General features: G+C 45.3%; 1 protein-coding gene across 3 annotated transcripts in view; it reads left to right on the top strand.

The window, feature by feature from the left end:
- The window catches only part of pou6f2 (POU class 6 homeobox 2), a 110,455-nt gene that overhangs the window by 59,825 nt on the left and 25,702 nt on the right, over nucleotides 1-24,928 (top strand). For all 3 annotated transcript variants that reach the window (XM_054751457.2, XM_070553106.1, XM_015954702.3), the window contains 2 exons: nucleotides 5,515-5,783; nucleotides 24,144-24,281. In XM_054751457.2, coding sequence (XP_054607432.1) covers nucleotides 5,515-5,783; nucleotides 24,144-24,281 — 407 coding nt within the window. The remainder of the gene's footprint in view (nucleotides 1-5,514; nucleotides 5,784-24,143; nucleotides 24,282-24,928) is intronic.

Genomic DNA, 24,928 nt, shown 5'->3' with positions numbered 1-24,928 from the left:
AATAATAATAATAATCAAGTCATCAAAGAGTTGTTGTATATTACAATGGCTGTTGGCAGGACGGATCTCCAGTAGCGGTCAATGTTCTTGGACATATTAAGACGGCATATAGATTTATACATAAAATTTATTAAAACAGCTTTCAATGTGCTGACCCTGACAGAAACAAACTATTCACTAGCACTAGTCCATCTGGGCTTTTTTACCAGAAGTCTTTATTCATCGTTGTAAGCCACCTGCAGTCTCTGGATACTGGCTGTTTTATAATTCCACCATAAATGTGCTGTGTACAGTGAGGTACAGGAAGCTCTAAACAAGTTAAGTTTGACGTTAACAGAACAATATCCAAATTTACGACCCAGTACATTAGCTTGTGCATATAACATTCAGCACTGACGATAAATGTCCTGATCTTCTGATGGGTTGTCTGTCAACACATGACCCAGATATTTCACTTCATTTGAAACACTTAAAATAGAGCCAGATAGCTTGAAGTCAGGAAATCTGATCCTTTTGTCCTCTTCAGTTCGACAGATCATGATTATACTTTTTGCAGGATTAAATTTAACACCATGCTGTTCACCAAACTCAGAGCACACATTAAGAAGCTCCCGACGACCAGCTGAATTTGGGCTAAATACCACTATGTCACCTTGAACCGTCACCTTATCGTGGTGGAGGAGTTTGAGTGCCCTAATGATCCTAGGAGCTATGTTGCCTGGGGCACTTAGTGCCCCTGGTAGGGTCTCCCATGACAAATTGGTCTTAGGTGAAGGGTGAGACAAAGAACGGTTCGAAGGATCTTTCATGGCGGTGAAAACGAAGAGTCGGAGTACCCGGCCCGGAGGGTTACCGGGGTCCCACCCTGGAGCCAGGCCTGGGGTTGGGGCCCGTGAGCGAGCGCCTGGTGGCCGGGCTTTCGCCCATGGGGCCCGGCCGGGCCCAGCCCGAACCGGATACATGGGCTCGTCCAACTGTGGACCCACCACCCGCAGGAGGAACATGAAGGGTCCGGTGCAATGTGAATCGGGTGGCAGACCAAGGCGGGAGCCTTGGCGGTCCAATCCCCGGACAAGGAAACTAGTTTTTGGGACATGGAACGTCACCTCGCTGGCGGGGAAGGAGCCGGAGCTTGTGGCAGAGGTTGAGCGGTACCGGCTAGATATAGTCGGACTCACCTCGACACATTGCATTGGCTCTGGAACCCGAGACCTGGAGAGGGGTTGGACACTCTACTTTGCTGGAGTTGCTCCGGGTGAGAGGCGGAGGGCTGGGGTTGGCTTTTTGTTAGCCCCGAGACTCTCTGCCTGTGTGTTGGGGTTTACCCCGGGGGACAAGAGGGTAGCTTCCTTGCGCCTTCGGGTCGGGGAACGGGTCCTGACTGTTGTTTGTGCGTATGGGCCAAATATCAGTTCAGAGTACCCACCCTTTTTGGAGTCCCTGGGACGAGTGCTAGATAGTGCTCCATCAGGGGACTCCATTGTCCTGCTGGGGGACTTCAATGCTCACGTGGGCAATGACAGCTTGACCTGGAGGGGTGTGATTGGGAGGAACGGCCCACCTGATCAGAACTCGAGCGGTGTTTTGTTATTGGACTTCTGTGCAAGCCGCAGTTTGGCCATAACGAACACCATGTTCGAACATAAGGATGCCCACCGGTACACTTGGTACCAGGGCAGCCTAGGTCACAGGTCGATGATAGATTTTGTAGTCGTATCATCTGACCTGCGACCGTATGTTTTGGACACCCGAGTGAAGAGAGGGGCGGAGCTGTCAACTGATCACCACCTGGTGGTGAGTTGGATCAGATGGCAAGGGAACATGCCGCGTAGACCTGGCAGACCCAAACGCATAGTGAGGGTCTGCTGGGAACGCCTGGCAGAAGAACCTGTCAAGACGGTCTTCAACTCCCACCTCCGGCAGAGCTTTGACCACGTCCCGAGAGCAGTGGGGGACATTGAGTCCGAGTGGGCCTTGTTCCACTCTGCGATTGTCGAGGCGGCTGTTGCTAGCTGTGGTCGTAAGGTGGCCGGTGCCAGTCGTGGTGGCAACCCCCGTACCCGCTGGTGGACACCAGAGGTTCGGGGAGCCGTCAGGCTGAAGAAGGAGGCCTACAGGGCGTGGCTGGTCTGTGGGTCTCCGGAGGCAGCAGACAGGTACCGGATAGCCAAGCGGGGTGCAGCAGTGGCAGTTGCCGAGGCAAAATCTCGGGCGTGGGAGGAGTTTGGTGAGGCCATGGAGAAAGACTATCGATCGGCTCCAAAGAGGTTCTGGCAAACTGTCCGGCGCCTCAGGAGAGGAAGGCAGCAACTCGCTCACACTGTTTACAGTGGGGATGGGGAGCTGCTGACGTCAACTGAGGCTATAGTCGGACGGTGGAAGGAATACTTTGAGGAGCTCCTCAATCCCACCAATGCGCATTCCGAGGAGGAACCAGAGCTGGGAGGCCTGGGGATGGACTGTCCGATCTCGGGGGCAGAAGTTGCTGAGGTAGTCAAACAACTACACAGCGGCGGAGCCCCGGGGGCGGATGAGGTTCGTCCTGGGTATCTCAAGGCTATGGATGTTGTAGGGCTGTCATGGTTGACACGTCTCTACAACATTGCGTGGTCATCGGGGGCAGTTCCTAGGGAGTGGCAGACCGGGGTGGTGGTCCCCATCTTTAAGAAGGGTGACCTGAGGGTGTGTTCCAACTATAGGGGGATCACACTCCTCAGCCTCCCTGGAAAGGTCTACTCCAAGGTACTGGAGAGGAGGGTCCGATCGATAGTTGAATCTCAGATAGAGGAGGAGCAATGTGGTTTTCGTCCTGGCCGTGGAACTGTGGACCAGCTCTATACCCTTGCAAGGGTGATGGAGGGGGCATGGGAGTTTGCCCAACCAATCCACATGTGCTTTGTGGATTTGGAGAAGGCTTATGACCGTGTCCCCAGGGGCACCCTGTGGGGGACGCTCCAGGAGTATGGGGTGGGTGGCTTTCTGTTAAGGGCCATTCAGTCCCTTTACCAGAGGAGCGTGAGTTTGGTCCGCATAGCCGGTAGTAAGTCGGACCTGTTCCCAGTGAGGGTTGGACTCCGCCAGGGCTGCCCTTTGTCACCGGTTCTGTTCATCACATTTATGGACAGAATTTCTAGACGCAGCCGTGGTGTGGAGTGTGTCGAGTTTGGTGGCAGGAGAATCTCGTCTCTGCTTTTTGCGGATGATGTGGTCCTCCTAGCTTCATCCAGCTCTGACCTTCAGCTCTTGCTGGGTAGGTTCGCGGCCGAATGTGAAGCGGCTGGGATGAGGATCAGCACCTCCAAATCTGAGACCATGGTTCTCGACCGGAAAAGGGTGGCTTGCCACCTCCGGGTCGGGGGAGAGGTCCTACCTCAAGTGGAGGAGTTTAAGTATCTCGGGGTCTTGTTCACGAGTGAGGGTAGGAGGGATCGGGAGATCGACAGGCGGATTGGTTCGGCGTCTGCAGTGATGCGGACGCTGAGCCGATCTGTCGTGGGGAAGAGGGAGCTGAGCCAGAAAGCCAGGCTCTCGATTTACCGGTCGATCTACGTCCCAATCCTCACCTATGGTCATGAGCTTTGGGTAATGACCGAAAGAACGAGATCGCGGATACAAGCGGCCGAAATGAGTTTCCTCCGTAGGGTGGCCGGGCTCAGCCTTAGAGATAGGGTGAGGAGCTCGGACATTCGGGAGGGACTTGGAGTAGAACCGCTGCTCCTCCGGATCGAAAGGAGCCAGTTGAGGTGGTTTGGGCATCTGGTCAGGATGCCTCCTGGACGCCTCCCTGGGGAGGTGTTTCGGGCATGTCCTGCCGGCAGAAGGCCCCCGGGTCGACCCAGGACACGTTGGAGAAGTTACATCTCCAATCTGGTCCGGGAACGCCTTGGGGTCCTGCCGGAGGAGCTGGTGGACAAGGCCGGGGAGAGGACGGCCTGGAGCTCCCTAGTTGGGATGCTGCCCCCGCGACCCGGACCCGGATAAGCGGAGGAAGACGAGACGACGAGACCACTATGTCATCAGCATACATCAGATGATTTATTACTGTACCTCCTGCCATACAGCCAGTTCTACACTGAATTAACTGTTTAAACAGATTATTCATGTAAAAATAAACAACGCCAGTGCTAAAATGCTCTCTTGTCCTACTCTGTTAAAGACCTGAAAAGGTGCAGGTACACAGTTGGCACACTTGACCCGTATGGTCTGGTTTGTATACCAATATGACAAACGTCTAACTATGTACTTGGGCACACCAGCTTTCCACCGTTTATAACATCATTTTCTGTGGTTCACACATTAAATACAGATTAGTTTTATATGATCCTTAAGTTATCTATTAAAACATTGTTTTCTCCTATTTTATTAAAAACATAATGTTTCTCTAGAGGTTTTGAGTATGTTTGATGTTTTTCCTATTTTTCGGCATATTTTAATGAGAAATACTTCAAAGGATTCAAGCAAATTTTCATAAATCTATAAGACAGTAAAGTAGCACAGTTAAGTTCTTTAAAAGTTCAACATGATTAACAGTTTAATAAATTATTGTAAATAAAGCTGTTTAATATTTAAAAATCAGGATAAAAAGAAAAACTTTTTATTATAAAAAAGTCCTTTTTATAAAATTCACTAAATTCCTTTTTAGTTCAACTGAAACAAAAAAACTTATGAAGTTGAAGTGAAATAAAAAATATATATTTTCTGACAGTTTAAGTTATAGAGACACTGTTCCCTTTGAGAGCCAGCTTGAAGGTCTTCTTAGATATCATTTTTGTTCAGTTTCTCCCCTTATGGATAGAATTTGTTTTTCTTAAAGCATTTTCTGATGTTTAAACACAAAACTTAGTTTTGGTTCGTTGAAAAATCACCATTTTTTGGTGCATTCAGACATCTTTGATTAACTGACACAAAAATGACCTTGAGGTCGAGTAACACAACCAAAGTGTTTACAGCATAAAATGTTTTCTTACTTTTCTTTTGCATTTACATTCTTGATTTTTGGAGGCATAATCTCGCCTGATGTATCTGCTGAGTGTTAACCGTTTTTTCTTTAAAAGCATTTAAATGTAGAAATGAGCTTCAAATGGCACGCCATTATTGGAGCCAATTAGTTAATGGGTTTATTTCTGATCTCTCCCTGAGAAGACGGATGTCTTTTTCTTATGAGATTTGAAGCCATTAAAGCGAATATGCCCCGTTCTCAGAGTAACAATGAGGCTTTTGGCTCCAGAGAGAGCCGTTACATCAGTCAGGGTGGGTTTGTCCTCCAACTTGCTAAATTAAATTCACCGACTCTATCAAGCAGGCTAAAACCCTAGAGGACCTTGTTGTGACTCTATGCAATTTACATGTGTCTCTTACAACCACCCACATGTGTGCATGTAAGGTGTTGGAATATTCCTGTAATAATGAGGGTTTTTATGTGCTAAAACACTTGTTGTCAGACTGTCCCTGAAATCTCATTTGTATTTGTTATTCTGGATGTGTGACAGTTAAGATCTGCCCTCTCACCGACAGCTACCTCATCCCTGAACTCCCAGCTCCAGCACCTGCAGCAGCTCCAGCAGCTGCAGCAGCAACACCATCACCAACAGACCCACGTCCAGAACCAGCTGCAGGCCCAGCATCACATGACCCCACCCAGCCAGCAGCAGACCTCTGTGCCATCTCCAGGCTCCGCCTGCTCCTCCACCTCCGGTCAGCCTCATCAGTCCCCGCCGCACCGGCAGAACCAGTCGCCAGCCCGCAGCCTTCCCTCCCCAGTCACTCCACCCATACCGCTACCGGTGAGCTCACAGACTCAAATGGAATAAACCACTTCTAATACAGATTATGACAAATGTAATACTTGATCTTAATTTAACTGTAATGCCACCACGAACACAAACTTTGTTGTCCATGCATTATTTTATCTGTAGATGTTATCTTCTGCATTGTCAGAACCTCAGATAACACTGGTAGTTGCCTAGATGTTCACATAAACTAGCTGTGCTATTTAAAATATATAAAACAACTGAAAACTCTCAGGTGGGCATGTGAATAGTGCCATTCTTGTGCACACAGTGCTTGTTTCTTCGTTGGCATTAGAGATTTATCAATTGGCTGTGTTTAAATGGAGGCCTGCAGCTCCTCTCTGTGTTTTTGTGGGGCCATTAGAAATGTGCATCTTGTCAACAAAACCAGTTCATTTTATCTCCGTTTAGCCAGCTCAGTGGCCTAGTGGTTGAGTGTCCGCCCTGAGACCGGGAGATCAGGGTTTGATTCCTGGTCGGGTCATACCAAAGACTTAGAAAAAATGGGACCCAATGCCTCCCTGCTTGACACTCAGCATTAAGGGGTTGGATTTGGGGGTTAAACCACCAAATGGTTCCCGAGCGTGGCTGTGTCTGCAGCTCACTGCTCCCCCAGGGCAGTGGTCCTCAAATGGCAGCCCGCGGGCCACATCCGGCCCGCAAGCCCTCTATTTGTGGCCCCCAAACCCCGCGCGCACCCCCCACCCCCACCCCCGACGGCCGACCGGGATGTGTAGGATAGATAGAGCTGAGGAAAATAATCAATGCATGAGATGCGGGCATAAACGATTCTGCATCATAGAAGAGGAGCCATAATCAGTTATAGTGGAATGTGGTTTTGTTATTTTAACGGTTGCACCAGCGTAGCATCCACATCCTGTCAGAGCGGTGTTCTCCACATTTACCGGGTTGGAAACTTTGTTCTGCCTTTATGTGGTACTGCAGGGCTGAGCGCTGGAGTTATAACCTGAGACCAAACCTGAACCAAATCAGCCCAATCGGTTCTGTTGGATTTTGGCCATGGATTATGTTAATTGAGCGGGTTGTCACGTGGCGCGCTCCACTCGCTCGATCAGCGACTGAGAGAGAGAGAGAGATTGTGTGCTCTCACACAAGAGAGAGGATCGGAGGACGCTCCTCCAAACACGTGTTATTATTTTCATAATTTCATTATTGTTTCTCCTGGAAGCGCTCAGTCAGACCGAGTGTTGTGATGTTGGGAGATCCGGTCTTGGGGAGGGAGCGGGATCAGCGACGGCGGCTGCAGCGTAATCATCTTATTTAGGGACACTGAGAAGTTAAAAGTAGAGAGAAACAGAAGATAGAAGTTGTTGTTCCACTTTATTCTTTTGTTTCATGATGATTGATGTTAAATTCAGCTTAAAGAGAAGCTGGGAGGAAGCTTTGGTTCATTTTAAGTTACAGGAGATCTTGTCTCCTATCTGCTCCTCCAGAGACAGCATGGACATGAGGGCTACACGGTGAGGGTCACACAGGACAGGTTAGTGCAGTCACACAGCCGAGCTGGAGGGAGACAGGTGTTGTCCTCCTTTATATTGCAAGCTTGTGTGTTATATGCATTACAGCCGGCGATCCAAACAGCAGCAGCAGCACCCCATCCCCCTCCCCAATCCGGCCCTCTTGCTTCTGGGTCTTTTTTGTGAGTGGCCCTCGGACCATTATAATTGAGGACCCCTGCCCTAGGCGATGGGTCAAATGCGGAGAACAAATTTCACACACACATCAGTGTGTGTGACAACTAATGGCACTTTAACTTTAAACACACAATTATGATGATGCACATCTTCCTGTGGTTATCTATCCTACAGCGTTGCAGGTGTAATCATTCCCTTAATTTTTGCTGCTCTTCCTGCTTCTCCTTCTTTTTAGTCACTCCGCCTGTCCATCCATCCCTGCCCTGCCGTGCATCTGCCTGTCACTGTGTGACCATAATAACATATTTTATATCCCTGTGGTTTCATTTCTGGTGGATACTAGCCAGGGTCGCCTTTCTGTCCCTAGTCACATTCATCAGCGTCAGACCCTTATTGGGTTGGGGTGCAAGCTTCTTTATGGCCAGGATGAGTTGGGCTATTTGTTTCCCCTCGCAGCCCTCTCCGGCCCTGTCACGGCCTGGTGAGACTCAGCAGGAAAAACAGCCTTTGGATTTAATGGGCTTCAATGGCTAGCTGCTCTAAACGCCGCACTAAACACACTGTTCTGTCTGATTTTGTAATCTTAATGTGCTCATCTGCTGCTCTTGTGCTTACAAAGAGTCAGAACCTAGCTTCTAAGCTCTTGATTTCCTTGGAAACAACTTTCTAGGTAAGTTTTTAAACAACTAGTGTTAAATCCTTCCTTCATTCACCAAACAGCTGTTATTTTAGAACACACTTACAGCAATAAATAAATACAAATCGACTGTCTTCTTTAAAGTCAGGTCTGTCCTCAGTCATCCACAACGTGGCTTTTAATGGGCAAAAAGGCCACACCGGGTATCATTAGGATATTGCCTCATCAAATAGGATTACACAGTGTATTGTGTTTGTGCACGGCAGAGGCAGAATAGTCGTAAAAGGTTTAGTTTCTTTGGGTCATTGCTGAGGTTGTCGAAGATCATGAGGGGCTCGCTCAAGGACAGGCCGCGGCCTCAGCAACCGCTCAAGGCTACAATAGGATTTAAACAGCAGCTCCATCTGCTTCCATGGGCTGGGTCAGTGATTGGATTTTCAAGCAGGTTTGTCATTGGGCGTGTTAATAATTTGGGGAAAAAAAGTTGCTTTAAAGTAAGCATTTCTTTTAAGTTTATCTGACACAGAAAAATAAACACTTTAGTAACAGGTTGGGATGTGATTGGATCCTGTGAGGTGTCATGGCTGATGTAAGGGAGACGGATAGACCCATGAAGTTTAATGTATGTGTCATCTGTTCTACAAAAGCTCATTATTTTAAATTGGGACATAATAGCAACAACAGTGCAACTTTTGAGCATATTTTTCCTGTCAGTTAGTTATTAATTGTTCTTAATTTAAAAGTGAGTCATGATGTACCCTCATTTTATTGTCAATTTGGCAGGCAACTCCTTTCCAGGGTCGTGTGTTATCTCCTGCACTTTCTGACTCAAGAAAACTAATTTGAGACAGGTTTGAGACTATTCCAGATGCCTACGATGATCTATTTCTATATTATGAGAATGTTTGTCTATGTTTTTTTTGTTTTTTTAGCGGTCATGTTCAACTTTTAAGCAACAAGACATAAATTCACTTGAAATTAAGAACCTTTGCGGCCATTTTGAGACATTTTGGAAACTTGCTTGCAAATCTTGTTTGTAATTTCCAGCTCAGTAAGTTTTCAGCTTTTGTCGGACCCCGACTTTCCACCGGATTGGTAAGTATCACGTAACGAAGTATCACGTAAGGAAGGATAGTACACAACTAATAGCGGCCTTTATTAGCGCCCCACCCACGCGCAACACGCACCATGTGGCCAGGGAAACACTATCCAATCGGGTTTAGGAAAAAAAACTTCCACGAGGTCCTCCACACGCTAAACACCGTCAGTGACAACCAGCTCAGGTAGGCAGAGTAATTAAAGGTGTTAAACACTTGTTTAATCAATACATTTGCAGTGGTCTCTAGTAGGAATGAATGCCTTGTAAGTTGTTCTCTGGGGAAAAACATCTCAGATGCTCCTGAATCAGGAAGTGAGCTGGAGGAGAAAGCAGCTTCAGACGGCAGGTTTTGGAGTCTTGTTTCCAGATATTTGGACATCTCTCCTCGCAGTGGATGACAGCAATACGATTCTACCTCTGACTCTGTTTGATCTGCAACGCTCATCTTTTCCATCCTTCCATCCATCCATCCATCCATTTTCATCTGCTTATGCGAAGTCAGGTCGCGGGGGCAGTAGCTTAAGTCGAGAGGCCCAGACTTCCCTCTTCCCAGCCACTTGGGCCAGCTCTTCTGGGGGAATCCCAAGGTGTTCCCTGGCCAGGTGAGAGACATAGTCCCTCCACCGTATCCTGGGTCTACCTTTAGGCCTCCTCCCAGTTGGACGTGCCCGGAAAACCTAACCAGGGAGGCGTCCAGGAGGCATCCTGACTAGATGCCCGAGCCACCTCGACTGGTTCCTCTCGATGTGATCTTTTATCTCTACAAACAACACAAGCCTGAAGGAGATCTGCTATGTGGTGGAGATGCTAATGCTAACAGTTGGCTTTTACTAGCTGAGACATCCTCTGCTGTTTCCTGGATGCTAAAACAACAGCTCTTCCCATCTCGAATCAAGATGGATCAGTTCAGGAATGTTAAGTGGCAGTGTGATGTAGATCTGTCAAGCTTTTCAAATCCTAGAGTTGCACCGCCTATTTTCTGTCAGAAGCTAATGCAGGAGATCGGTGTAGGAGACTATTTTTATGTTCGGCCTGCATGAAAAACTCAAAGTGACCAATTGTATTCAGAAATTAAAATTAAAAATAGCTTTTTAGTGTTTCCACCTTTAAAACAAAAATAAGCCATGAAAGAAACCATGCCTTGGTTGCTCCACTAAAGGCTCTTTTCCAACAGCATAACTCAGATGGGTGCGGTTCGGTTTGACAGCCTTTTCCACCAGCACGGTTCTGTATTTTCCCCCAGCTTTCCCCAACAATTCAATACTTGCTTTGTTGTGGTTCCTAGCATGCTGACTTGAGCCAAACATGCAAAGTCAGCCCCGCTGGTCATTGATTGGCTACAAGGTTGAGTCCAGAGCTTTCTGCCTGCTGCCATTTCCTGGTTCAGAGTCTGATGAAAAGCCAGAGACTATGCAGAACATTCAAGATCACTGCCATTTATTTCACTGTGTTGTATTCCTGCGTAGCGTACAGATCACCTCGTGCTATTTTTGTCTTGATTGAGGATCTCTAATTCTCAGAACTCCTCGTTGGTTGGCGCCCGTAAGTAATCAAAGGAACCTCCCTGAGCAGCGGCTGGGATATAAGCAGACATGAATCCACCTTTTGAACTTTATAATTGAAGGCACAGAAAGGTGTTTCTGATGTTGCCATGTTTAACCCAGAAGGCCTGGCCTGCTCACTAAAGTGGGGCCATAATTACCGTAGTATATTGAGCATTAGCTGGATAACACCCCTTTTTCCTGCTGTCATTATCCAGACAAGTAAAGCCATTCAACCATCTATTTGCTGCAAATTCAATGCCAAGCTGCTTAGAGACAAACACTCATTATGTTCCAATTAACGCCTGATTGTAATTCCCTCCTCCTCGTGGGAGGACTGTGATATTCTCTGTAAACTTGTGCTGGGGAAATCCTGAGCATTCATTACAACCCTCGTGCTTTTTCTCTTTAATTTGGGTGACAGCATTCATTAGCTCACTCATTAATTTCCCTGTTAGAGTACAAATCTTAACACAGCCCATCATGTCACCTTGAGTCGATAGTCGACTCTTAGATCAGTGTCGCTAATTTGCTTAAACGGGGAGAGAATTAACCTTTCTACGCCTCCCGAACCCTCTCCGCTCCTGAGCATGTGCGGTTGGACGCGGTGTGCAGCTACAGCCACCAAAGTGATGACAAATAGACATGAGGAGTGGGTGGGGGATTAGGAAATTTGCTTAAGTGCGTTAATGGGCTGATTGCAGAAGCCCGCTGGATTTTGCTGGAAGTTGATTGATTAGAGCTGCGGGTTTTCTCCACGCCCGGGGAGCTCAGGGATTTGACGGGGGAAATGCGCGCCAAGTCTGTTACACCGGAATTGATCTTAATTAGATCTGAAAGACCTGCCACAGCAGAATGGTCACGGCGATTAAAATGAAAAACAGGAGAAATTACTGATCAAATTAATCATAATGTCGGGCTACAGCTGTAGGTCTGGTGTAATTTGCCACTCCACTGAGTTACATCAGCCCAGGCAGGGAAAGGGGAGGCGGTACATACTGATCCGTGGCAATGGGAAGCTTAGGCCAGCCTATGAAATCAGTTTTTTTCCAGTGCTTGGACCTTCCTGACCCTGCTGCGCCATCCAGCGGAGTCCCACATTTGCTCTCTCTCTCTTTCTGATCTGATTGGTTGCTTTTGTTGGCCTTTTTTCTTCCACAGTATGTTTCTCTCCATTGTCTTCAGCTCTGCTGTTCTTGTCATAGCTGTCTTGTCTCTCATGTGTTGTGTGCTCTCTAATAGCCTCTGACCTTGGTCTGGTGTCTCGCTGGCTAGTTTTTGGGGAGCCTGGCAGAGGTGGAGGCGTCCTGTCCTCCTTGTCTCTCAGACTTCTGCTGTCTGTCTCTCTCCTCTTCACAGTTGTCTCCTTGATCGCTGTCAAAGCCCCATACCGGGCCTGTCCACTCTCAATCCACACACTCATAGGGGTAATTACAGCCTAGGGGGCTGCCTCCTATCCCTGTGCTCCACAATTTACCACCAAAGTGTCCACAGACATCTCTCTTCTTCCCCGCTGCACCCCGACATCACAGTACTGCAGGGCCTCAACTCACAAGTGCTGCAATTACCTGAGTCTCTCCTCAGTCCTTTTCTCCTCTCCTCTCCTCTCCTCTCCTCTCCTCTCCTCTCCTCTCCTCTCCTCTCACTTCCCCCTCTCTCATCCTCAGTCTCCTCCCTTTCCCATGGCTCCCTCACCATTCCCCAGCAATCAGCCTTCATTAGAAGCCTCTGGTGAAAACCCATCGTCACCAAGGTCAGCTACTGCCAACCACACCGGCCTTTCAGAGGCCTGGCTGTCTGCACTCTCAGTCTTTCCTCACCTCTTTCTGTTTCTCCTCTTCCCCTCCTCCTGCTCTCCCTTGGTCACGCCACCATCCTCCTCAAATCTCAGACCCATCTCTGCTGTCTTTGTCTCCAGCTGAGACGTCGTCAAACAGTGGTGTCACCGTTTTCTGTGCATTTTTACTTATGTCAGCCTCTGTTAATGTCACCTCTGTTCAATTTTCTCTTTTTATGGGTGGTGGGTGTTTCTCCCATTATATTAACATGTGCGGTAAATGAGCCCCACGTGCAGATTAATTGATTTTTCCAGATCAGCGCAGCATTCATTCAATTTAGAGAAATGGGCCGTCGTCGTTCTGTGGGATATTAAATCAAAATTAAAATGGCATGCTCAAATATAGACGTAATGGCTCATACTGTGGCTTCTCAATGGAAATCACTTAAGTTGAGAGGGAAGAGTCCATTATCATTTTCATGCCTCACAAGTCGACGCAGAAATCTGTGGATTGAAGAACAATTTAAATACTTTGTGTTAAAAAAATGAAAAACCCTGTTTTAGGGCTAGGGTTAGGGTTGGGCATCGATTGGAACTGGGACTAATGTTCAGTTTTCCCTGTAATCTTTCAAATCTTTTAATTCCAATTTCCAGTGTCGATCCACCAACTGAAAGAAGAATCGACCGAATACCAGCGAAGAAGAATTTCCCAGATGTGGAAGTGTTCTAAATTGTTGCTTTACTTTAGAAAGTCCTCAGACTTAAAGAGATACTTAGCAGTATTGTCTTGCCTTTAGCCCCAGTACAAAAGCGAAAGTGAAACTCCTCACTGTGCGTTCATCTTTTTAACACCTTAATCTAACTGCTGGAATGTCTCCTCAGCCTTCATTAGTGTCCACAGAAGCGATTCATCACCAAATTAAACAAAACAGCTGTATTCACAATCTAAAATATGCAGGAAATGTGCAGGAATTAGACTGCAGCAGGGACCAGACCGGCAACTCTGAAGTGGCAAGTGCAGTGTTCTGGCTACAGAGGTTAGTGGGGGTCTGAGTGACATTTCATTAACCTTGCAAAGCAGTGAACCCCCCCCCCCCCCCCCCCCCAACCGAAGTTTTGCAGCAAAATTCATGTCCCAGATATCAACAATTGTTTATGTTCTCTAAACATAACAACAACTACTATCAAAACAGTTTAGATGAAAAACAAAGCCATTTTAAATATTACATTTAGATACAATACTTGAACTTTATTTTAGAAGAGCATCTGGCCCTCACGATGTCTGCTGGAAAAAACTCCGGCCCTTGAACATATTTCACTGGAGACCCCTGATGTAAAGGATCAACAAACTAGATCAAGACAATTATTTAAAAATATGAAAATGATGCATTGTACGCCTTTAAACTTCTTAGAGGATTTCAGACTATTTCACCAAGTAAGACCTTTGGTTAGCTGGCTCATTTAAAACATGTAAAGTTTTTTGACCTTGCCTCTTGAATGAATCAGAATCAAAACAAGAAATTGGAATCAGAATTGTTCAAATTCAAATGATACCCAGTCATCGGCTGGGTTAAAGCTTGTCACAGGCTGCAACATAACTATTAACTAAGAAAATTTTCTTTAGCTTTAAGTGTATCAAAATAAGTTGGAAGAACAGATTTGTGTTTGAAAGACTCTTATTGTGAAGGTTGTAAGGAAGTTCTGAGTTGGTGGCTTATAAGGGAAACCACGCCTCAGAATGTGTGTGTGTGTGTGTGTGTGTGTGCGTGCGTGTGTGCGTGCCTGCGTGCATTTATTTTGTCGTTTCCCTACTGAAAGCTCGCTTTTAACTCAATTACGATGATACAAACTTTACAAATACATCTGAAATCTGCACCACTTACTCACTTACTTGACTAATAAACTTTTTCTTTTCTTTTACACGTTGTTTTGATTACTTTTTAGAGATTTAGCCGAATATTTGCAACAAAAAAAAGGCTTCATATCCTGCAGCAGAACTTAGAAGCATCCCCACACCCTGAGCATTATCTAGCCCAACACCTGTTTTAAAACCTACATTTCTAATAAAAACTTTTAAGTACACACGTCTGTATTTATATGTATATCTGTGTAGTGGCAGCTGTGTGGTGTAGAGCATGAACAGGCCCTCAGCTCTCCAGCAGCTCAGCTCGGCCTCATATTAATGCACAGGAGATCCGGCTCTTAAGAAGGCAGAAAATTGCCTTACATAACAAGCGCTCCACAATTTAGAAATACAAATGTGCACTGTTGACTGAAGCAGAAAATGAGACTGTTGCCCATCAACAGCAGCACATTTCATATGAATAATTCTAAAGCATGGGAGCTAGATGAGGAAAACAACCTGACCATGACAGCTCTACTACTTTTATTTACTTCAAATGAGGGATTAGCAGCGAGGAAATCAGACTTAAGGACCAACCATGAACCCTGAATTTCAAAATGAGAAGAAAGTTAAATTTATCATATTTCAGTGATCATTTCAGGAAACTGTTAGGGCACTTTCCCTTTTTTTAAAATTGCACCTACATTGCACCTTGCACTCACTATGTGGCTTTCCTTGGTTTGTTGGGCTTTCAATGATCACATATTTGATATTTCCTTCACTTTTTGAGGTCTGCCATTCTTCTAAACCTGGCTCCATTACTCTGGAAATGGGCAGAGGGCTTCCAGCTCAGACACCCAGCAGAAAGCCAAGGCTGCCCGATCAGCCCACGTGCACACCGGGGGCAACTAGCATTAGCCGCCCACATGGGAGCCCTCAGATGGAGCGCCGTGCTAGGGCTCACCTAACAGTGGATAAGGAATAGGGTTTCTTTAATTATGAGGCAGGGCTGTGACATTGAGTTCCCCCCCTTTCTCCTCCAGCAGCCTTTCAGACACCATCTAAGTGCTCCGCTCTGCTGAGGAGGCCAGTCCCCCCGCGGGGTGCGATTCCACCGCCTGTAATTTCTGATGCCCATTAGTGACCGCAAACAGAGCACCGGGCTCACACGAGGAACACAGCCGTGCTGCTTCGCCACGCTGTAAAAAGAGCCTTTTAATGCAATGTTGTTACATTATGCCCTCCTCATAGACCAAGTCAAAAGTCCCATTTGTGGTCCTGAGAGAATATTATCAGAAATACTCGTGTTTTAGTTGTGTAAGCGCAGGCTGGACCTAGTAAATCCTCTGTCATGTACAGCGGGACGCAGACGTTAACATTCTTCCAAACTCGTTTGTCTCTATTTATGAAAAAGTTAGTTTTTTCTTTACCTGAAAACTGATTTTAACCTTTCTTTCTCATTTAAATTAAAAATGTTACATTTTTTTCCTCATTTCGGCTCTTAAAATATTAAATCGTAGCGTTACATTTCATGATTTCCTCCATTCGTGCTGATTTAGCTTGCACCAATGGCCGCTGTGCTTTCAGAGAAAAAGTGAGGGAGACAGGGAAGCAGAGCGGCGCAGGAGGGGGGGGGGAAGGGTGTGTGGTGGATTTATCGATCAGGGGTGACCACGTCTTAGCCACAGAGCCCCTCTTTCGTGATTAATCTTACAGCTTAGAGTTGGCCAATGACACATGACAGGGCTCCTCCTCAAACTCCACCATTTCTCTTCATTACTGGCTGTATTTTTGGACACCTCAAAGGGGAGTAATCATTTACCTTTATTGTGTTTATAAAGCTGCAGCATGGATGACCCTTCCTATATTGAATTGAGGACATCAAAAGATCACTGGACATTGATTAGGAGGATATTAAAGTCATTCAAATGCTATATTTATATGTCAAACAACAGCAGAGTGAAAAGAGATGCCATTTCAACCTGAAGGAAAAGGAGCGGGATGTAATCAGCCCAGTTGAAATAAGACGTTTGCTTTATCACATATTGAATATTTGAGATAATAATCATCCAGAAGCAGGGAAAAAAGCCTTTGTTTGTATGCCGTAATCTTATTAAACCTCATATTTTCCTCATAGTCTGATCTCCACTCTACTAAATGTATTTTATCATTTCCTCACTGCAACTAAAAACAAATCTACTATATATTCGGGACAGTATTGGATTTACTGCGACAGCGGTCGCTGCCATGATTTCCAACCCGGCACCAATGCAGTACAGAAATAACTGCACCAAATATGTCACTTCATGAGGTTGAAATGGTCAGCACTTTTCTGTAGATACTTAATCACCAAGTAGTTTTAGATGTAATACATCTGGAAGCAGCTAAACATTGTAGATCGTTTTCACGGGAAGAGAACGGTGTAAAAGGACCGTAGTGTAACGTTTAATTTTACCGGCCATGTTCTCTAACTAAAGAAAATATCCTGCAGCGGTGATTGATGATGAGGAAGCCACTCTGAACTGCTGTTCCTAACAATTATCAACAAATGGGCTGAAGCCGGTTTTATGGAATGATTAAAGCCGCTCTTAATTTCACATGAAAGTAATGAGTGAAGAGATTGACGGCCACTGTCCCACACTCCATCATGCCTTTATAGTGAGCTGAAACGTTTTCATGACTCTTTTCTTTCATCATTTGCATTTCGCCTCATTAGATGTGGCCATTCCGGGGAGCGCCGTTTCCTGCAGTTAATGCGTTTCATTTGATCAGCCAAACCTCCTCAGTTAACTAGCCGCCATTCTGGAGTTTCGTATGACATCACTCCATTAGCGCCCGACATGCCACCCCGGCCACCTTCACATCAACACCCTCTGCCATCCCGTCCCTCCGCTGCCTTTAGCAATTACAATGTCCAAGTGTCACCCCACGCGATGTTATTGTATTTTCCCGGGTGTTATCTGTCCCAGTTGTTCTATCCGTCTTTCACTTCCCAATATTTTTCCTGGAGAATGGCTCTTTTGTTATTTTATTTTTCACAACGGCCGGAGCTGAGGCCCATCGGTGAGCAATAGTCAGCGCTGGCAGGGCTCAGAGAGCACAACGGCAGTGTGAAGCCCCACCAACCAAGGGACCAGAGGTGTTTTGGAGGGCCTAATGGTTTTTTGATGTTCATAAGCACAGAGGATGTGAGGAGGGGGGAGGCGGTTAGGTGATGGAGGGGGAGGTGGGCGCTACCGTTTTAGAGGAGGAGGACTAGCAGAGTTCTGACAGACAGAGAGCGTGTTTTCTCATGTCACAGCTGATTACATTCACTCCGAAGTGGGAAAAGAGGAGGGGGAGACGGAGATGGTGCACCGGGTTGTGGACGGAAACTTCCGTGTTGTTCCAGATAAAAGACATTCCTCCTATAATAAAACAAGAGTGGTGTCGACTGTTAATTCTCCTGTTGGGTCTACTTTCATAGCTTTGGTTCGACTTATATTTCCCCGTATACAACCCACAATCAGCATCATCTTTATTTGTAAATCCACCTTTTCATTTTAACTCTTGAGTTTGATAAGTCACCCTTGGTTTTTTGTTTGATCGTCTCTCTTACATCACTTGTAGCTTTAATCCTGAGCAGAAAATCTGTTTCACACAACTCTGAACCAGAGATTTGACTAATTTAACCTCTTTGCTAGCCTTTATGCCACTTGTCCATTTATGTTAGCTCTTTTTTTGCCCCAAAATAAAAAAGCAATTAAGTTCAGAACAGCCACATGAAAAGGGCAAAACCAAGAATAATCTCCATTCGGTTTGAGCCAAACAATTTTACTTTACAGAGGTCTTTTTCCACGGTTTACTGGGACACTTTCTCCTCCTCCTCAATTCCTGAGATTACCCGAGCCGCTGCACCACGTGACCCTCGTGGTCAAACAGGCGACAGAAAACCTGGTGGACTGCAGATTCCCTCACCTTCATATTTTTAACAGTTTTTCAGGCCTTTTTATTTCTTGTCAGGCATTTATTTTGTGCTTGCTGATCCCTGTGTACCCTGCTACATTTGGCTGTATTAAACTTGGGTAGTGGGAGAGAAATAGCAGTTGTGGGGAGTCAAAGGTGACAAAACAGGAGCTTTGGCTGGGCTAAAATTTGCTTCTTCAAAACAGAAATGTAGAAAGTCTAATATTTCTGGCTGCAAGCGCGTATTTTCAGTGAACAAAAGGACTTTATTTCAATATTAGCCGTTACACAGTTAAAGGATTGCTGAAAAAGGATGTGAACTACCAAGAATCCTCTTGACGCCCTTTTGATGGTGAAACACAATAGTTAACATGCAGGCTCTACAAACTGGAAGATGGCTGTTTATCTCCTCCAACACGTGCAATCAGCACAAATACTAGGCCAGGTCTGTCATTTTGCGCCTCCTGCCGAGGTGTTGAGAGGAGTCACCGTGGCAGAAAATCACCTGTTTAGGTGTTGAGCGCAGCGTTGCCTCTCCTTATTCTTGGTTCTCTGCCAGCTGCAATCCATATTAGTCTGTGGAGGAGATTCAACAATAAAGCCTGCTCTCCCTTCCACCCAGATTTATCAGAATAACATAGCATCTAGCAGGGCTATCATCGAATGACACTTGATAATAATATTTGGAATAAATCTCCAACAACTTATCACTCACATGGTGGCACAAAGCACAGCAGACTTTAACGGAGACTCTGACTGTGCTCGCCCGAGCAGATCGCGTTATCTCTGTGTTGATCTGTGGCCTCTGTTTAACTCTGCTTAACTGACCATGTTGGCTCCCCTTCCACTCTCACAATACTATACACAATACAGGGTTTCTACTAACATGGCCCCCAAAGTCAGCATTGTATATTCACTGCTTGTCTCTCCCTAAATGCTCACAGAGGCTCTTATGTCTTCTCCACACAGCAGAGGAGGTGATTTAGCCAAGTCGGACTTTCCTTATAAACAACATTTCATACAGTAAGCAGCACAATTCTAACAAAGAGAAAATACAGCAATATGGTTTTTGCACAGTTGATTCTGTTGCACCTGTCAAAAGCCGGTTATTGTTTTTTAACATACCTACCACATTTACCTCCTTGTAGTTGTTGAATGTAGGCAGCTTGAGGTGTTTGTCATACCAAAGAGCCTGTCCCATATTTGACCTGCCTATGTAAATGTGTGATGTTGTAATGACCACGGAGATCAGATTAAAGGTGTGGATCGCTCTTTTAATCAGTACCTTTGCTGTGGTCTCTAGTAGGAATGAACGCCTTGTAAGTCATACTCTGGGGAAACAAAGCTCTGGTGCACAATTGTCAGGAAGTAGAAGTGAGCCACATCAGAACTGAGCTTCACAAGGCTTGATTTGGAGTCCTATTTCCTGTATTTTTGGCAATCTTGCCTCGGATTGGCTAACAGCTACAGCAGACTTGCCACGTTGATGTTTTATCTCCACATATAAGTCACGCCTGGAGGAGCTGCTGCTGTGTGGTAGAGATGCTAATGTTAACAGTTAGCTTCTACTAGCCGAGACATTCTCTGCTGCTTCCTGGATGCTAAATCAGCAAAAACCTTAGCCGTCAAGATGGGTCAGTCCATGAATGTTAAGTGACAGTGTGACATAGATCTTTAAGGATTTTCAAATTCTAGAGTTTCACCGTCTATGTTCTTTCAGAAGCTAATGTATGAGATAGGTGTAGGAGACTATTTTCATGTTCAGCCTGCATGGAAAACTCAGAGTGACTGATTATAATCAGAAATAAGTTCACACCTTTAAGACTGATTTTACATGTCATGAGCTTAGACACACAGCCCTACATGTGCATGTCCTAAGTCCCAACCCACTTCAACATTGGCAATATATAAACATCGGTTGCTGTAATGCAAACCACACTAGCTATTGCTAATGCTAGCCCGAGCCAATGCTAAAGCTAGCCCAAGCTACTGCTAATGCTATCCTGAGCTAACATCCTTGATAAATAAAAATGAAAAAGAAGAATGTTGGAGCACCACTGACGTTCCAGGATGTACAGGGAATCTCTTGACTTTTAGTAAATGACAGATAGATCTACAGCTTTTGGTCCTTGCCCTCTTACCCATTAGTGTGGCACAGAGAACAGTTTCCAGTGGTAAAAGAATTACACCCATAAATGTTTCACGCATGAAAAAAAAGCTCATATCTAAAATGATTGATGTGATTTTTGAAATTCATATACCCATCCATCCATTTTCTTCCGCTTATCTGGGATCAGGTTGTGGGGGCAGCTGCCTAAACAGAGAGGCCCAGACTTCCCTCTCCCCAGCTGCTTGGGCCAGCTCCTCCAAGTGATTCCCAAGGCATTCCCTGGCCAGCCGAGAGACATAGTCTCTCCGGCATGTCATGGGTCTTCCTTTAGGTCTCCTCCCAGTTGGACATGCCTGGAAAACCTTATCAGGGAGGCATCCTAATCAGATGCCCGAGCCACCTCAACTGTCTCTTCTCGATACGGAGGAGCAGCGGGTCTACTGAGAGCCCCTCCTGGATGACCGAGCTTCTCACCCCGGTTGTTTCTCAGTGTCAAAGCGCCTGGCCTTGCGAGGTGATGTATTGCGAGACCAGGCGCCTTGCTTACGAGGGCACTGTCCTTCCTTGGTCAAAGAAAATGGTGAAAAGGAACCGACTTTCATCACGTGACCGTGGCTTCCACGGCAGTCACGTAATGTCATGTGACACGGGAGACAACGTTATATTTTATACATATTAGTTTCAATACAAATATATAACAAGCATTTTACTTTTTATATTGTGTATATATTTGTTAAATAAAAATATAAGTGAGTTACTACCTGCTAGCCACCGAAGCTGCAACTAGCAATTAACCAACCATAGATAACTTCTTTGGATCTAAATAAACATTAGTTGACTTACTTTTAAACTTGAAAATTGTCCCCGAAGTAGCTGCTGGCTTCTGATCCGCCATCCTTTTGAAAATACTGCAGTGTATTCTGGGTAATTTTTGACCAAGGCTAGGCCACTTCCCGTGTATCGTTGCTCAGCTAGCTAAATGGCTAACAAACGGACAACACACACCTCGGTAGAACATGAACATTGGAACAAGTCTTGGTGGCTCCCGATGATGTATCTCCTAGGCAACTGAGGCGGGGCCAAGACATCAAGGCAACAACCAGCCACCCTGTGGAGAAAACTAATTTCAGCCGCGACCTCATTCTTTCGGCCACTACCCATAACTTGTGACATAGACGAGGGCTGGAACATAGATCGACCAGTAAACAGAGAGATTCACCTTCCAAATGAGCTCTCTCTTCACCATGACAGATCGGTACAACACCCACATCACTGCAGGCACCGCACCAACCCGCCTGTCGAGCTCACGCTCCGTCGTTCCCTCATTCATGAACAAGACCCCAGCTGTGCCTGTCCCGTCCAGGATTGGCTCCATTCTATTTTGTTTTTGAAATTCAGAACTCAGAATTTCTGAGCCTGAGTGTCATGCATAATCTAAACATTGTGAAAAAGACATCGTAGAGGATCTAAGTCCTCAGAACCTAACAACATCCAGGTTTAAATGGTCGGCTTAATTATTTTTTGTGTCTGAATCATGAGTACAAGGGGAAGTACGTATATGAAGACCAAGGACTCAGCCTTGATGAACTTGAAGTCACGCCCAGAGATGGGAATTCTGGCATCAACAAGTCAAATCCATGTCATGATTTTGTTCAGCTCAGCAACTGAACAAGGTTCATTCATTGTGCTGATTGAAATCACCTGGTTTAGTTGCTGAACTGAGGAAAATAACGGCATGGAGATGACTTGTTGATGCCACAATTCCCCATCTCTGGTAACGCTCACTTTAACAGAATTAAAATCATCAGTCCAGCCTGTGTTATTTGCTCAATGTCTGATATTGTCTTAGGAAAAGTTCTTATCAAGAATGTTGTGCATTGGAATATTTTGGGAAAGTTCGTTTTGAGATAAATTAGTCCAGGCGAATTCTGTCTTAGAATATCATCAGAGTATCAGCTCTAAATATAAATAAATGACTAAATATATAAAGTCAAATAATAATAATAATAATAATTATTATTATTATTATTATTATTGTTGTTGTTGTTATTGTTTTTGTTATTATTATGATAAAAGCTCAAATGAAGGATACAAAAAACCTACCTTTTAAATGTTTCCTTAAAAAAACCTTTACAAAAGATCAAATTGTCAATCATTTCCGCACCACCTAGATTTTTCCTCATAAGGCATTTATCGGGCTTTTGTGTGTAAAAACACACATTTACATAATAACTCTGTTCTACAAGGCCAAACAGCTTCAGTCTGCTTGAACTTAGAAAGTATTTATTTATTCTTGTAGAACATACATGTGAATAACGATGAGATAAGGGGGTGCATTATGTTAACAAACTTATGACTATTCAGATAAATAATTTGAATATTAAATTCAACTTTGTAGTTTAGCTTCATAACTTGATTATAGATCGAATAAAAGAAGGAAAATGTTCACATTTAGTATTTGTTAGCGAGTGTTAATATAAATGATGTTCTGATGCTCATAATGGTGAACCTCTGTAGCATTTTCAGCATTTCAGACTCGTTTCTTCACGCTGTGACCGCTGAACACATAAAAGACAATCTTGCGATTATCGAGGAAAAACTGGATGACTTTCAGACGAGAGGAGGCAATATCAATCACAACCAATTTGAGGCCACCAACATGAAATATGATTTCATAAGACAAATGCAGTGTCATTCTTAATGTGCTTAACCTTTACTGTCAATGAAAAAGTATTGATCGCTCCGTGGCATTTTTTCATCATTTGATTTGAGAAAGTGTAATAATATATGGTGGTGGGATGAGATGAAAAATATATGGCAGCTGAATGATCTCAGAAAAGCTGAATTCTCAGCTGAGTCCTGAAAGTGTGGAAAAGTTTAGAATTTCCAGAGGTTTTCCGCTGTAGCCAAATCTATTTTAGGTCTTATTTAACTTTAATTTTAAGTAGGCAGCATAAATGGGGAGCCAGCTGCAGCGTTTCTGTTATTTTTCTATTCTTCTGAGTTATCGCGCGGTCTCTTCTCTGGCTTTGGTCTACTTACTCAGCCTAATAAAACGTTGCTCTGCTGCAGTACAACCAAATCAGCAGTGCATTTTCAGCTCCCTAATAGGTGGTTAGCTTGATTTATGTAGGTAATCACGGCAACGTGGCGGGCTCTATAACCTCTGCTCGATGCGAGAAGCCTCTTCTCCAGACCACAGGCCAGACCAGATTAGTCCATTACAGTCGTGTTCAGATGGTCATTTTAACCTTCCTCTGCCTCCTCAGATTGGACTCTGTTAGAGTCTGGTGATGCAGGAGGACTCCTAAGTCGAAGTGTGCAGAGGGGACTGACGATACAGTGATGCATAGCCGAGCTGCCTGACTCTATTGTGAGAGCAGCGAGCAGGCGGGCCATCGCTGTGGGTCGAAAGACTAGACTCGGTCCGCAGGGAGCCCCAGGGGCCAGAGAAAGCACTTAGAGTGGTAAAATGGCCACTTATTCACAGCCTCCCTCCAGTTTTCACTGCTCCTCCCTACCCTCTAGCCTCCCACTGCGTCCAGGAGCACTCACCTCTGGGAAAGGTTTGATAAACTGCACAGTCCTTGCTGCTGGACTCTACAGACCTCACTATAGTTAGCCTATTGTGGCTCAGGCAACAAAACAGAGTCATGAAGCTTCTAGTTTGCTTCTTCTGGACGTTTGTGTTGTTCTCTTAAGATCTGAAGGCATTCTGATGAGTGATGCCTTTTTTTCTCTGTGCAGCTGAACCCCCTAGCCAGCCAGGCGGCAGTAGCAGCAGCAGCAGCCATGGGCTCCATCGCTGGCTCTCAGGTGTTTGGCAACACCCTCTCAAACCTGCAAGGGGCCACCGGGCAGCTCGTCACCAACGCACAAGGACAGGTGGGTGCCATGACTCAGGGAACCGGCAGGCTGACGAATCACACCTGTATTAAACTGATCCTATGATACAGGAAGAAAACTGTTTCCTTGGTTACCAGCCTCTATAAGAGCTCATCTATGAATGTACTACTCAACAGGAACCATTTGTATAGTATTTCTAATATTTTCACATAGATTTCAGTGTTAGGTTGTTTGTGTACCGTCCTGCAGCCACCCCCTCCATATATTAGGTATTTTGGGAATTAACAAACCCTTCCCTCTCTTATCCGTATGCGCCTGTCGGAGTAAAACGCTGACCTTGTCATATTTAAGGGTGGCTGCAGAATTGTTCCATCAGTAGCCAGAGGCTTGAACGATGATGCTTGTCATTGTGGGGCTCTATGTAATGAATCATCTTATCTCAGGTGCACACGGCACATATTAAAAGAGGATTTTGTGGACATCATGTCACCTTTTTTTAGATCTTTACTGTGTATTTACATCAACTTCACAAAAAAAAAACACAATGACATTAAAGCTATTTGAGGATTTTATTCCTGAAACACTCGTAAACATTTAAATGTGGTCTCTCGGTGTAACGTTTCACGGTTGTCCGAGGAGGAGAGCTTGATTCTAAACATTGCTAATGAGACAGTATGGGCATTCCT

The sequence above is a fragment of the Nothobranchius furzeri genome, chromosome 7 (genome assembly GCF_043380555.1).
Source record: "Nothobranchius furzeri strain GRZ-AD chromosome 7, NfurGRZ-RIMD1, whole genome shotgun sequence".
In the NCBI taxonomy this organism is placed as follows: domain Eukaryota; kingdom Metazoa; phylum Chordata; class Actinopteri; order Cyprinodontiformes; family Nothobranchiidae; genus Nothobranchius; species Nothobranchius furzeri.
The sequence above is the reverse complement of the archived record's forward strand: the minus strand, read 5'-3'. Positions and strand labels throughout refer to the sequence as shown.